This window comes from Panthera leo, chromosome A2 (assembly GCF_018350215.1).
Source record: "Panthera leo isolate Ple1 chromosome A2, P.leo_Ple1_pat1.1, whole genome shotgun sequence".
Classification (NCBI taxonomy): domain Eukaryota; kingdom Metazoa; phylum Chordata; class Mammalia; order Carnivora; family Felidae; genus Panthera; species Panthera leo.
In genome coordinates this window covers 138,036,878-138,050,163 of record NC_056680.1, presented here as the reverse complement: position 1 = coordinate 138,050,163, position 13,286 = coordinate 138,036,878, and the positions used below count along the sequence as shown (strand labels likewise).

General features: G+C 40.2%; 1 protein-coding gene across 4 annotated transcripts in view; it reads right to left on the bottom strand.

Moving 5' to 3' along the window:
- The window catches only part of PTPRZ1 (protein tyrosine phosphatase receptor type Z1), a 184,135-nt gene extending 172,083 nt beyond the window's left edge, over positions 1-12,052 (bottom strand). For all 4 annotated transcript variants that reach the window (XM_042923142.1, XM_042923149.1, XM_042923159.1 and 1 more), the window contains exon 1: positions 11,701-12,052. In XM_042923142.1, coding sequence (XP_042779076.1) covers positions 11,701-11,758 — 58 coding nt within the window. In that variant the 5' untranslated portion in view covers positions 11,759-12,052. The remainder of the gene's footprint in view (positions 1-11,700) is intronic.
- Between the last annotated feature and the right edge of the window lie 1,234 nt (positions 12,053-13,286).

Below are 13,286 nucleotides of genomic sequence, written 5' to 3'. Positions count from 1 at the left end.
TTTACACATAAATACATAAAAATACTTATACAAATATATATTATATGTATGCATACCATGTGTCATTTACTCGCTCTGAAAACCATCAAAGGAAATATTACCAAAACCAAATATTACTCATTAAGAATCTATTTAGTCATATTTCTTACATACAGAAGTCTTGCATCCAACTTTTATATAGCACAATGTAAATATATTACTTCATTATATAGGTTAACACACACCAACATTTCCATTCTTGACAGGCATCACGTTATCGCTTTCCTAAATTAAATGATTTGTTAATTTATCACTTCATGTATCCTTAATATATGTTAAGAGACATACAGTAGGTAACAAAATCCTATTGCATTTTTCATGAATTAAAAAAGTTGCTAAAATCAATTTTAAAATTTCTGGGAAGATTATTCTATAGATTCTTTTTCATTGCACTGTTTTTATGTAAAACACAAGTTTGCAAGCAATTTATAAAATACCAGTCTATGTGACGTGAATATGATACCTTCAAGCAATCTGAAATTGTGGATATTAGGAAAGCCTATTTATTGGCATACAGCTGACTGAAATGTCTCAATAGTACCTGGTGCTTATTTTTAAGAGCACAAATTTTGATAAGACTTGATAAAATTAGCCTGACACTATGAATATACTCAAATTCTTTCCATCCTTAGGGGGGAAAAAAGTGTTGTTGTTGTTGTTGTTGTTGTTGTTATTACGACCTCTACTAAAATTAATAAAAATAAATCATTTCAGGGGTGCCTGGTTGGCTCAGTTGGAGGGGCATGTGACTCTTGATCTTAGGGTCGTGAGTTTGAACCCCACATTGGGTATAGAGATTACTTAAAAGAAAAAAACTTTAAAAATAGACCGTTTTAAGTGGTACCAATTCTTCTTATTAACTCTCAAGGCCCTGAGTTAATCATTTCAGAGGAAATGTTTAGCTTCAACTCCTACATCTTATGGTAACAAATTTGGAATTCTACCATTCAATAAATGAGCAATCTTCAAGCTACCAGGCTCTGTTTCTCCCTCATTTCTTTCCTTCCAATTATCAATTTCAGTAGAACAGTATGTATTTGTTGCCTCTACTTTTTCTTCATGGATATTTCTTTGATTCTATATGGTCCTTGACACCTTTAACTTTCCAGATAAGACACTCCCTTGAAGACTACCAATGACCCACCAAGACCCAGTAATTATGCCAACCGCACTTATATCAAATGAGGTGAAGTATTTGATGTACCTGTTAATCATTAAAGTATTATATAAAGAGGATGGTATTGTTATACCTCCAAATGATCTATCAAATTTCCCCTTTGTCACACTGTAACAGTCTTTTAAATTGAGCTTCCTGATCCCTAGTCTCACTCTGCTCCAATCCACCCTATACTGATACTTCAGTTATCTTCCTAAAATAAAGAGATCTAATCAAGTCATTCCACTACTCAAAACCCTTCAATAGTTCACCATCATATACTGGATAAATTCCAAACCCTAAATCATTCGATTAACCACTGGAAGTCCTACCTGTTATTTGATACTTCTCCACTAGTACATACCTCCCGATTTTTCTTCTCCCTTTAAACAGCACAATCACTCCCATTCCATGCTTCTGTGTATGCCATCCTTTTGCCACTGATGCCCTACTAATGCTCTACCCAGCCACCCTGCAGGGTTTACATCCAGCCCCACCTCCTCTTAGAAACCTTCCCAGAGGTGAATTTAGCCTATCCTGCCTCACGACTCACACTTTCATATACTACGACCTCTGCTTCGTAGGAGAGCTATTTAGGTATGGATTTTTCTCTCTTGCAAAAGCTTAGGAGACCACTGGAGGAATACTCTCTCTAGAGGAAATTACAAGGAAGGTGCTCCATAAAGATTCAGTAAATTGATTTGTGTTTGTGTTTTTACCATTAATGACTATGTTGAAGTAGTTGTTTGGACCATGTAAAAAAGACCTTTGTTAACTTTTAAGTAGAGCTATTAGTGCTTTTAAAATACAGTAAAAACAAAATGCCTCTTAAATATATGCCTTTAAATAATGCCTTTTAAAATACAGTAAAAAGAAAATGCCTAGACTTGACAAAAAATGCAAATGTAATTTTAAACACACACACACACACACACACACACACACAAAACAAAGTGCTGAATGAAAAAAATGTAGCTAAATGTTATATCTGCTACATGACAGAAAATACCTCTGATTCTAACAAATTATACATGGAAAAAGAAACTAAACAAGACAAGGGCACAACAAGAATATGTATCATTGACAAAATAAAATCTATTCTGTGCTCATGTCCTGATACAAGCAATTGTTCTTCCCACCTGCTGAGAGATGTGAATCTTTGGACCAACTCCAAGAACGTCTGGCCTCTTGAAGTTTCTCTGGCTTGCAAAGACTATGAGGTCAACCACTGTAGTCCTTACTCCTCCTTCTAAGGTTACCCTGAAACTGAAGCTGCCTTAAGAAGAGGAGAGAGGGATGGGAAGTTTTCCAGGGCCTTTGTCCTGTGGCACTAGCTTTGTTTCAGGATAGCATGAAACTTGCCAATATCTCTACCTTAAGACAAATGAACTGAGATTAGTAGCATCATGAGGTTGGCCTAGAATGGTGGTTTTAAACTCTGGCTGTACTCTGTAATCACCTGGGGAATTAAAAAAATATATTCATGTCTGGGCTCTGCACCCACGCATATACTTGATTCAGGGTGGAGCCCAGACATCAGGATGTTTTAAAAGTTCCCCAAGTATATAGTCAGCTTGGGCTGCTATAGCAAAATACCATAGGCTGAGCAGCTTAAATAACACTTATTTTTCACAGTGATAGAAGCTGAGATGTCCAAGATCAAGGGGCTAGCTAGAGAGAGCTCTCTTCCTGGCTTACAGATGGCTGCCTTCTCACTCTGTCCTCAAATGATAGAAACAGAGCTCTGGTTTCTCTTTCTCTTCTTATTAAAATATTAATCCTACCACTCTCATGACCTCGTCTAAACTTAATTACCTCCCACAGACCCCACCTCTAAATACTGTACACATTGGGTAGTAGGACTTCAAAACAGTAATGTTGGGGGGGACACAAAGAGTCAGTTCATGACACCAGGTAATTCCCAAAGTGCAGCCAGGATTGCAAACCACTGAACTAGATCAATGGTTTCCATTTTTTTTTTTTTTGCACTGAAACAAACATAACAGTGATATCGCATGTGCAATATGCTCCTCAGGGCAGACCAAGAGTCTGATAAAGTCTCTGTGTTAGGGGAACGCCACTTTTATATATCCCATTTAAGAAATGCAAGACGGTGAAAATGTCCCTACGGAACAAACTTTTAACTTTTTTGATGACAATGCGATTGAAAACCATGAGAAAACCTAGAAAGTTCTTTTTATATGGCCAGCATTTTATTATTCTAAGCACATAATCTGGACTCTGGTGGTGATCGTGATCTCTGCTAAAAATTGAGGTCATTTTTTTTTTTTAATTTTTTTTAACGTTTATTTATTTTTGAGACAGAGAGAGACAGAGCATGAACAGGGGAGGGGCAGAGAGAGAGGGAGACACAGAATCTGAAGCAGGCTCCAGGCTCTGAGCTGTCAGCACAGAGCCCGACGCGGGGCTCGAACTCACGGACCGTGAGATCATGACCTGAGCCGAAGTCGGACGCTCAACCGACCAAGCCACCCAGGCGCCCCAAATTGAGGTCATTTTAAACAGCAACATTTTCTTTTATTCCTACTCACGGTACTGAGTTGATCAGTTCAGAGAAAAGGGCTAGTATCAAGCCCCATCTTGAGGTAAATACATTACAGCTTTAGAATTCAAGAAACAAGTGGTCCAGTCAGTGAAAGAACATACAAATTCTGGAGTACATGTTAATGGAAAAGGCAGAGAAAGAGAAGGACAGAAAGATTCTCTAAGAGTGGAGAGGTGTCTGTGGTCACTGTCATGGATATTTTAACAGAAAATCTTTCTTGCTTATTAATTAATAAATTATTCTTTTCAAATATATGAAAGCTGTATTTCCAGGGAAACTTAAAAAAAAATCTATCTTTTGTCAATGTGGACATAAATTGATGCATGCTTATTGAATGAGAGGACAAAGTTCACAGTAATGAGGACCCAGAATAACTGAATTTACTTTAATATCTGTGTGCAAATATCAGAAGCAAAAAAGCCCAAAACAACGTGCCCATTTTAACATACTAGAATTTGGGGGAAGAAAAAAAATGTTAATCAATACTTTTAAAACTGTGTTAACTACAAAGCTCCCCAAATTATATTAACACAGTAAAAATATTCTTAAATAATGGTATCAAATAGTATCAGTCTCCTAACTAACTCTTCATTGAGATGCTGAGCAATGTTGAGGTGTTTTGTTTTGTTTTGTTTTGTTTTTGTCTTAGATTTGTGCTTAAAGGAAGTGAATATGGAAGGGAACAGCCACACACACATACATAAAAACATGAAAGGAAGGAAGGTGAGTGAGAGAAAATAAAGCAAATATCCAGACATCAGGATGTTTTTAAAAAGAGCAAGTCTTTTTTCTATTTTTAACTTCTGTATTTCTAACTCATGTCATTGCCTGTTCTATATGAATTCAATTCAATTCAAATATTTGCTGAACATCTCTATGTGCAGGGCTAAGCTAGGTTCAGTACATCATCTCTGTGATGAATGATAAAACTACAAATTCCAAAAGCATGCATATCCACATAATGTAACTGTACTTCCTGTCATTTATCTGGTTTCCAGAACTGCCTTGGGCCACTACCTCTTATGGCCAGAGTGACAAGAGAGGACTTAATCCAATATGATGGCTTTTGACTGACTGAAAATGCAGTCTTCATGGGTTCAAGATATTTCATTTCTCACTACTAACCACCCCTCACCCTCACTACCTTCTCCTCCCTAACAGGTGAACATGTGCACACACACTCATAAACACACACACACACACACACACGCACACACACACACACACAGGCACATACATACTGCTCCCTGGGACATATCCAAGCTTCATTGATGCTAAGACATCTATAATTAAATGTCAAATTGCTCCTGCTACTACACATGCATGATCAATCATTGGGACTTCATTTTTTATGCAGATAGCCACTGGATCTATGTGATGCTTATGTGAGAGAATCAAAGTGAAGTCCTGGTGCCTGAAGTAGCATTAAAAATGGATGGGTCAAGGTGAATGCAGATCTGTCTCAAAGACTGGGATCAGAATCAAAAGTGGGAAAGGCCAGCAGCACCTGGGTGGCTCAGCCGGTTGAGCTTCTGACTCTTGATTTTTGGCTCAGGTCACGAGTCCATGGTTATGCGATCAAGCCCTGCGTGAGCCTTGCATCTGGCTCTGTGCTGAGCATGCAGCCTGCTTAAGATTTTCTCTTTCTCTCTCTGTCTCTCTCTCTCTCTTCTCTCCCTCTCTACCTCTGCCCTTCTCCCCTGCTCATGTGCTCTCTCTCTCTCTAAAACAAATAAAAATAAAATGAATAGAATAGAATAGAATAGAATAGAATAGAATAGAATAGAATAGAATAGAAAAGAAGGAAAGACAAGAGGAAACTGGCTGATCTCAAGGGCAAAAAACTACTGCTATGAAGCTGTACAATATTATCTCTGTATGACCTTATGCATTAAAGATTTATTAAGCACCAACTGTAGGTATTAAATCCAAGAATGTTGAGTCCAGAGATGAATGAAATACAGTCTTTGCCCTCAAGGAGCCAGTCCAGTTGGGGGAGACAGGCACTGCAAAAGCAATATAGTGAATGCTGCAACAAATTAGGGAACATGAGCTGTGAGGACAGAACACTCACTCCTGAACTAGCAGCTGTCTCTCCCATTCACCCTGAGTCCATAAAGGCCACCAAGTAGCCATTAAATTTTCTTCATCTATTTCTGCTCTCTACCTAAGGTCACCAGAATGTCTCTGTGATTTTTATATAGTTGACGCAACAAAGGACAAAAATCGCCTACATGTATCAACACTAAAAATAATTTTAATGACTTTAGAAGTGTTTTTAGTAGAGTTGACAACTTCTGATCAGTAATAACAACATTTTATCAGCTTTTTTTAATTCCAAACAGCACTGTTCACAGACTTCCTGCAGTGGTAGAAATGTCCTGTATCTGCATTGCCCCAATGCATCGGGCCACCAGCCACATGTGGCTACTGTGACTGAGGAACTGACTTAGTTTATTTTAATAAACTTAAATTAAATGTTCACATATGCCTAGTTGCTATGGTATTAGAAATCACAGTTCTAAAATATGTGTTTTAGGATTGCGCAATATGATCAAATAATTTTCCCCTTAATGCTTATACAGTTTGTTACACATTTCTCTGAAGAATTACAAACGCGGTTAAAAACTGATTTCCTTTTGTAACCTGAAGTTGTTGCTAGGGATTACTCCCAATAAAACATTAAAAGTTAAAAAAAAAACATTAAAAGTAAAGCACAATCCCAACATGCATGTGTTGTTTAAATTGGCTCTGACTTTTACCACTGACTTTGTTGATGAAGTGGGAAACACTGTAATATATTTGAAAGCTTACATATTTAACACATTAAGAGAGATTTGGAAAAGACCGCTATTCGCAACTAGTTCTAAATGAAGAAAGTAGCTTAAAAGTGAGATTTAAAGAAAATTTTCATAGTGGGGACTGAATCAGATCAGCTGCATTGGAGGCATCATGAGTGTTAGGACTCTGTGGGTTTACACACTGCTTAATTATTACTGCCTAGCAGATGTCAGGCACTTAGGAAATGCATAATGAAAGAGTAATTAAAACAGTATTGATGGGAATGTGCCACATCTGGATGAAGGTGGTTAAGTGACCATATGCATGTGTCAAAACTTCCAAGATGGGACACTAGAAAGGGTAAAATTATGCCTTAGTTTTGTTTTGTTGTTGTTGTTGCTGTTGTTGCTGTTGTTTAAAGGGAAAAAAGTAACATGGGAGCACATGGGTAAAATAATGAATGGAGAGCTGTAAGAAAGCACATAGGAGAATGTGAGATATAACATCATATCTCATATGAAGTAAGCTAGTAAATTCCAAACAGCAAACTGGTCTCCTAGGAGATAAAATAGAAAAAGGCTCAGGCTCAAGAGGCAGAAGAAACACTTAGGCTAAGACAGGCTGAGTGATACTAGGTAAATCATTTGACTTTTCTGTGTTTCACTTTCCTCAGCTGTAAAATGTGTAAAATGAAAACACCTACCTCAAACAGTTTGGGGGAGAATGAAATGAGAAAACGTACATAAAATATTCAGCCCCTGGAAAACACAGAGTAGATGGTAAATGGAAATAAAACACAAGCTCATCTTCTTAACCAAGCCCTTCTTTTGAGATCCTCCGGTTTTGAACGAGGGGTTCCATTTCCACAGTAGTCTGAACAGTTGGCAAATGAACGGTCAAGCAAAGCTACCAGATTAGACAGAAGTCAAAGCTTTTTGGAGCAAGGGGAATGGGGGAATGCAGCTCATGTTTCTGGAAAAACCTGAACCTGAATTGTTGCCAGAAGCAAAATTCCCACAACATAAAACTTAAAGAAAGTTCCCAAATATCTAGTGCAGGCATGAGAGCATAAGTGAATTCATCAATGAAATGATTTATCCTGGCAAACTTCCCTGAGCGAAAGCAAGTACCGTCTACATAAAAAGGAGAGGGATGAAATAAAGAAAATTGCTCCTCTGCAAATCAAAAGTAATTAATTTCCTGAATGGAGACTAGTTATTACTTAGGGAAAGAAGCATGCGTATTTTCTATTCCTGTTTACAATTTGTTTTCAGAGAATAAATAGACCAAACTGAGAGTCACAACATTTTGGATTCTACTGATTCCATACTCAGGATAAATTAAGCAATTAATTCTCACAAAGGAATTGAGTACAGTTTGTAGTTAATGTGTTCCTTAAAGCAGTAAGATATGACTTAAAAGCTCAGAAGTTGATTCATTACATGTTTCATACTACTGTTTAAACTCTTGAATTCAGAGTACCTTGCGTGGCTGTAACTCAATTCAAATATCCTGCGTTCTCCTTAGTTGAGAGAAACTATTCCTTAAAAGCTCTTAAAACACCTACCTCTCCTCTGTGACTCATAGTTAGCCTCCTCACAGGAAAGCCACTGAAGTTTTTCCTATTACCTGTTCAGTGGGTCAAGATTAAATAATGATAGAGTTGTGTAGTCATTATATTAGTTCTCCACCTAGTAGAAAACCTCTCAATTATTCTTGAGAAAGTCCAAATTCACTCAGGGAATTACCTTGGAGCCATCTTTAATTTCTGCCTCTCTGATTAAGCATCTCCTTCAGGTGAGTAACATTTAATGTTGTCTAACTTAGGTGATTTTTAAAAATACTATTGAGTTGGGTATCAGAAATCAATTCCACAGTAAAAGACTTGTCAATAATCCAGAAATTTTGCTAACATTTAAATGTTAAACTAGCTCAGTAGTTGTCAAAGTATGGACCTGCACCAATAGCATCACCATTTTCTGGGGATTTGTTAGATATCAAGATTCTCAGTGCCCCCCCTCCCCAGACCCTCTGAATCAGAAACTCTGGAGTAAGCCCCTAAATCTGTGTTTTCATAAGTTCTCCTGGTGATTCTGATGCTTACGCTAGTGTGAGAACCGTGATCTAGCTAGTTCTGGCAAAGATACCAGAGGCCACGGGCCAATTTTGATAGAATTACCCAAAGAGATGAACCCACAAATATATTTAATCCCCACCCACCAAAAAAAAAAACCCATAATGTTCCTCTTTGGTCTCCAGAGATCCCTGGTATTAGCTTGTAAAGAAAGGATTTCTTTCAGTCCAAATGATTTAATGGTAATTTTTTCTGTTTGGAGAGTTATTTGAAAGAAGCAATTGGTCTATATGCCCAGATTAAAACATCAGGACATTTTAAACATGGAAAGTGGTAAAGTCATTCCTTGCTAACTGACTCTTAATTGCTAACAAAGAACACCTTAATGAATGCGACAACTTGTCCTAGGATGATAGTAACAATGGCAGCCTAACACTCAACTGTATTGGAGCTGTCATCCGACACAGCACATCTCAGTTGACAGACCTTTCCTGAGCATCTGTTACATATGCCAGGCCACCCCGTTGGCTCCAAGAACCCTGAAGATGAGCAACAAATATAGTCACAAATACCATAGCACATGTTGGAGGAAAAATAATTGAAATGGAGGCAGCATATCTTATTTGTAGATAATACGCTTCAGTTTTTCAAAACAAGTTACCCTGAGGTCAAGACATTCACCCCATTTGAGGCTGCCAAGGCCCTAGGTCAAAGTGTGGGCAACAATGTAAAAGGTCAACTTTGTTGTAATGGGAAGGGATACAAAAGTAGTCACCTGTCAGTCACACACAAAAAACACATTTTGAGTTCTAATACAGGCTTACATTCAATATCGTTATGTAAACTTGTGATCCTCGTAGACATTAATTTAATTTTTTGTAGTTAAATTTTACATCATCAAAGCATTAAAGAAAGCATCCAATAAACCAAAATCTGTATAACCCAAAATAATGAGCTATAAAGCATGTTTTATTGAAAAAAGACTTTGCACACTGGAAATACTGGAATGGAATGTTATTCAGCCATAAAAAGGAAAGAAATACTGATACAGGCTACAACATGGATGAATCCTGAAAACATCATGTTAAATGAACCAGGTCAAATACCAAGGACCACATACTGCATGATTCTATTTACATGAAATGCTCAAAATAGGCAAATATACAGAAAATACAAATAGCTTAGCGGTTGACCAGGCTGGGGTCAGAGACAGTAAGGAATGACTGTTAATGGAGTTTCTTTGGGGGTGACTGAAATGTTCTGTAATTAAATAGTGGTGATGGTTGCACAACTTTGTTAATATAGTAAAACCCACTGAACTGATACACTTTAAAAAGATGGATTAGGAGGCACCTGGGTGGCTCAGTCAGTTAAGCACCTGACTTCGGTTTAGGTCATAATCTCACAGTTTGTGAGTTCGAGCCCAGACAAGGGCTCTGTGCTGACAGCTCAGAGCCAGGAGTCTGCTTCGGATTCTGTGTCTCCCTCTCTCTGCCCCTCCCCCACTTGCATTTTGTCTCTCAGTCTGTCTGTCTCTCTCTCTCTCAAAAATAAACATTAAAAAAAGATGTAGTATATGGTATGCAAATTATAACTCAATTTTTAAAAATTTATAATATATTCAAAGCAGTGGTTTGGATGGCATACAAAGCAATATTCTCTGGTTTATTTCTGTACTACAGTGAAATTTACTTTAACTAATAATCTAAGTACCAAGACGACCTAGCTTTCTTGTTAAAACAGATCTATAATAAAAATGCAAATTCAACAGGTGTGTATTTGATGAGCACAGCACTTTCAAAAAATGTCTTTGCCCCTCCAGAATTAACTCTGTGGTTTTAGAGAAAACCAGGACCAGATTCTCCTGCAAGTCTTAAATGCCAACCTTGTGTATCACATCACCCCTGAATATTTTTGTAAAGCACTGGGAATTTAAATTATGTCCATGTATCACCGGGGGGGGGGGGCTGTTGGCAATTATCACCATATTTGAAATGTAATTCTCATTAGTTAGAACATGAAAATGATTTCTCTTTGTAAAGGTTACCTTTCCAAGAGGAGCACCATCAATTGAATAAAAATGTAGGTTAATATCTATAATGAACAATCTAAAATTTAAAAAAAAATGGGATCCTCTAACGGAAAAGAGTAAAATATGTGTATTCACAAACCGAGGTACCTTTTCTGACTTTCAGGTTAATACCTCCAAACCTATTATAGTCCATTATAACAGGAAATCTTCATGAAGGAAAAAAGATTTTTTGAAACAAAATGTAAAAACCCAATCTTAACAATTCTTCTGGAAAATGACTAGAACACTTGAATCTGCATCCCAGGTAAATATATATTTTTTTCAAAATGTAATTTCAGTATTGAATGTATAACCTGGAAGGTGGTGGATGAAAGATGAATCCATGAATAAATATATCAACCTGCAGCTTTCCTCTGACTTTGGCAGCAGTGGTAGACGATGACAGAAATTTTGATAGAAACTTTTTTTTTTTTTTTAAGGTAACTGCCCAGACTTGAATGTGACTAAATTAAAAGTACTGGAAAACACTGAAAAGTCAGGTTGGTGCTTGTTCCTGTTACTACCTTTTAGACGTGTGTGTGTGTGTGTGTGTGTGTGTGTGTGTGTGTGTTATTCGCATCGGGCACGTGTATTTTCCATTCAAGTCCATAATGAACTTAAAAGCAAAAACGCGATCTAGTACGTAGCCCCGCACCTTGGTTTTATTCTCTTCTTACGTGTACCTAGAAGGCTCTTTCCACACTTTGCCAAACGGGAGAGAGCAGAGCCCGGCGGACTTGGACCGTGAACCGCGAGCCTCTCTCTCCGGACGGAGCTCGCATCCCCGAGGGCGGATGGAAGGTGGCAGAGGTGCGAGGTGGGGAGGGGCGCACTCTCCCAAGCCGCTGAACACCCACCGCGGCGCCGTGGACCCCGTGGGCTCCACCGTGCCTTTTCCCTCCTTGCTAGATGGCGGCGGAGGCAGCAAGTATCTAAGGCTCTCAACCCCCCCCCCCCCCACAGTGTCCCACACGATCCCGGAGATGGAACCCCACCGAGGTCTGATCACTCACCCAGACGGCAAACACAGAGGAGCTGGATACAGGCGAGAAAGCGCTTTAGGATTAGCATTTCCAGACGTTCCGAGGGCCCCCACCACGCGGCTGCTCAGCTTCTTGCGGTGGAGAGGGAGGGGGCGCGACGGAAATGTTTTCTCCTCCGGCGTATAGATTGGTGGGAGATTGTGTGTGTGCGCGTATGTGAGTGTGTCTGAGAGAGCGAGAGAGAGCGAGAGGGAGCGCGAGCGAGCAGAGAGAGAGACTGGGAGTGAGACGGGAATAATCGTAAGCAGGACGCGCGGTGGTCGCGGGAACCGGGAGCCGCTAGCCCAGGCGCATGCCGGCGGGCGCGCGGGAGTTGCTGTCCTCGGCCGGCTGCGGCCGCGGTCTGAGCGCTCGGAGCGCGCGGCGCCTGTGTGCCGGGGGCGCGCTCCGGCCCGGGTGTGCGCGCCGCGCCGCGGCTCGGCGGGGGCGGGGGCGGGGGCGCAGCAGCGCGCCGCTGGGAGCGTGCAGCCCGCCCGGGGTCGCGCGCAGCGGGCGGAGGGGCTCAGGGACGCGGCTGTCCCTCAGGGCCCGAGTCTCAGAGTGGCGATTCACATAGCGACACCCCTCCCCCCCGGCCTCTGCCGGTGGCTTCGCTGCTCTGGAGTTAGTGGAACCCGCTGGGGTTTAGAATCTTCGCGGAGAAAATGTCTCTTCATTAAGACTCCTTCATCCTTTTGGAAGAGAAGAGGAGGCCAGACCCCCCATTGTCCCGCACAGCCGGAGATTGACCCGTGGGGTTCACCCCTGGAAATGTTTTTCATTTCATTGTTGTCCTCCCTGCAGATGCTAAGTGGGTCCAATCAGCAAGTGGTGGGGGCTCCTGGGTAAGCTGAGTCCCCCCTCTCCGTTTTCTTTCTCTTTTTACCGAATCACCAAAGTAGTTCCAAACCCCATTACCTCTAGGGCAGTTGACTGCAAATAATCTCCAGCCATGATTGCGACCAATGAGACCCTGCCCCCTCCCCGGGCTCCAATCAAACTGTGGTGTTGTGCACAGCTGCTTGGGGGAACTTTCAACCTTGCAATGTTCCTCCCGCACGGAACTACCGAAGTGCCTCCTCTCACAGGGTCGCCCGGAAAGATTTATTTTAATTGCTCGTTTGAAGGGTATACAAAAGAAATATAATACGTACGTTCTGCTCCCTCCACGCTGGAAATGTCACGCTGTACGTGCTTGTTTCTTTGGTGGTTTCTGTAACTAGACTGTGAGCTCCTTGATGGCAGGGAGTTTGTCTTATTTACTGTTCTGGCCGAGCTCCTAGCACAAAGGCAAAAATAGTAGGTGTACTCTAAAAGTTTGCTGGAATTAATTCGAAGCCTAAATGAAAAGATAAGGCAACTGGTATCCTCTAGAGACTGCCCAGAGCCCTGAACATTTGTATGCTTTTCACAGATGTTTATTTATATATCCTTTAGGTGTAAGTACGTTTTTCTAACTACATGAGACCCAATTTGGAGCCTTTTCAGAATCCACTCTAAGGCACAGAAAGTCAAGTTCTGAAATTATCCCTTGTATTTTTAGGAACCATTGATGTAGGTTATCTGTGCAGTGTGTA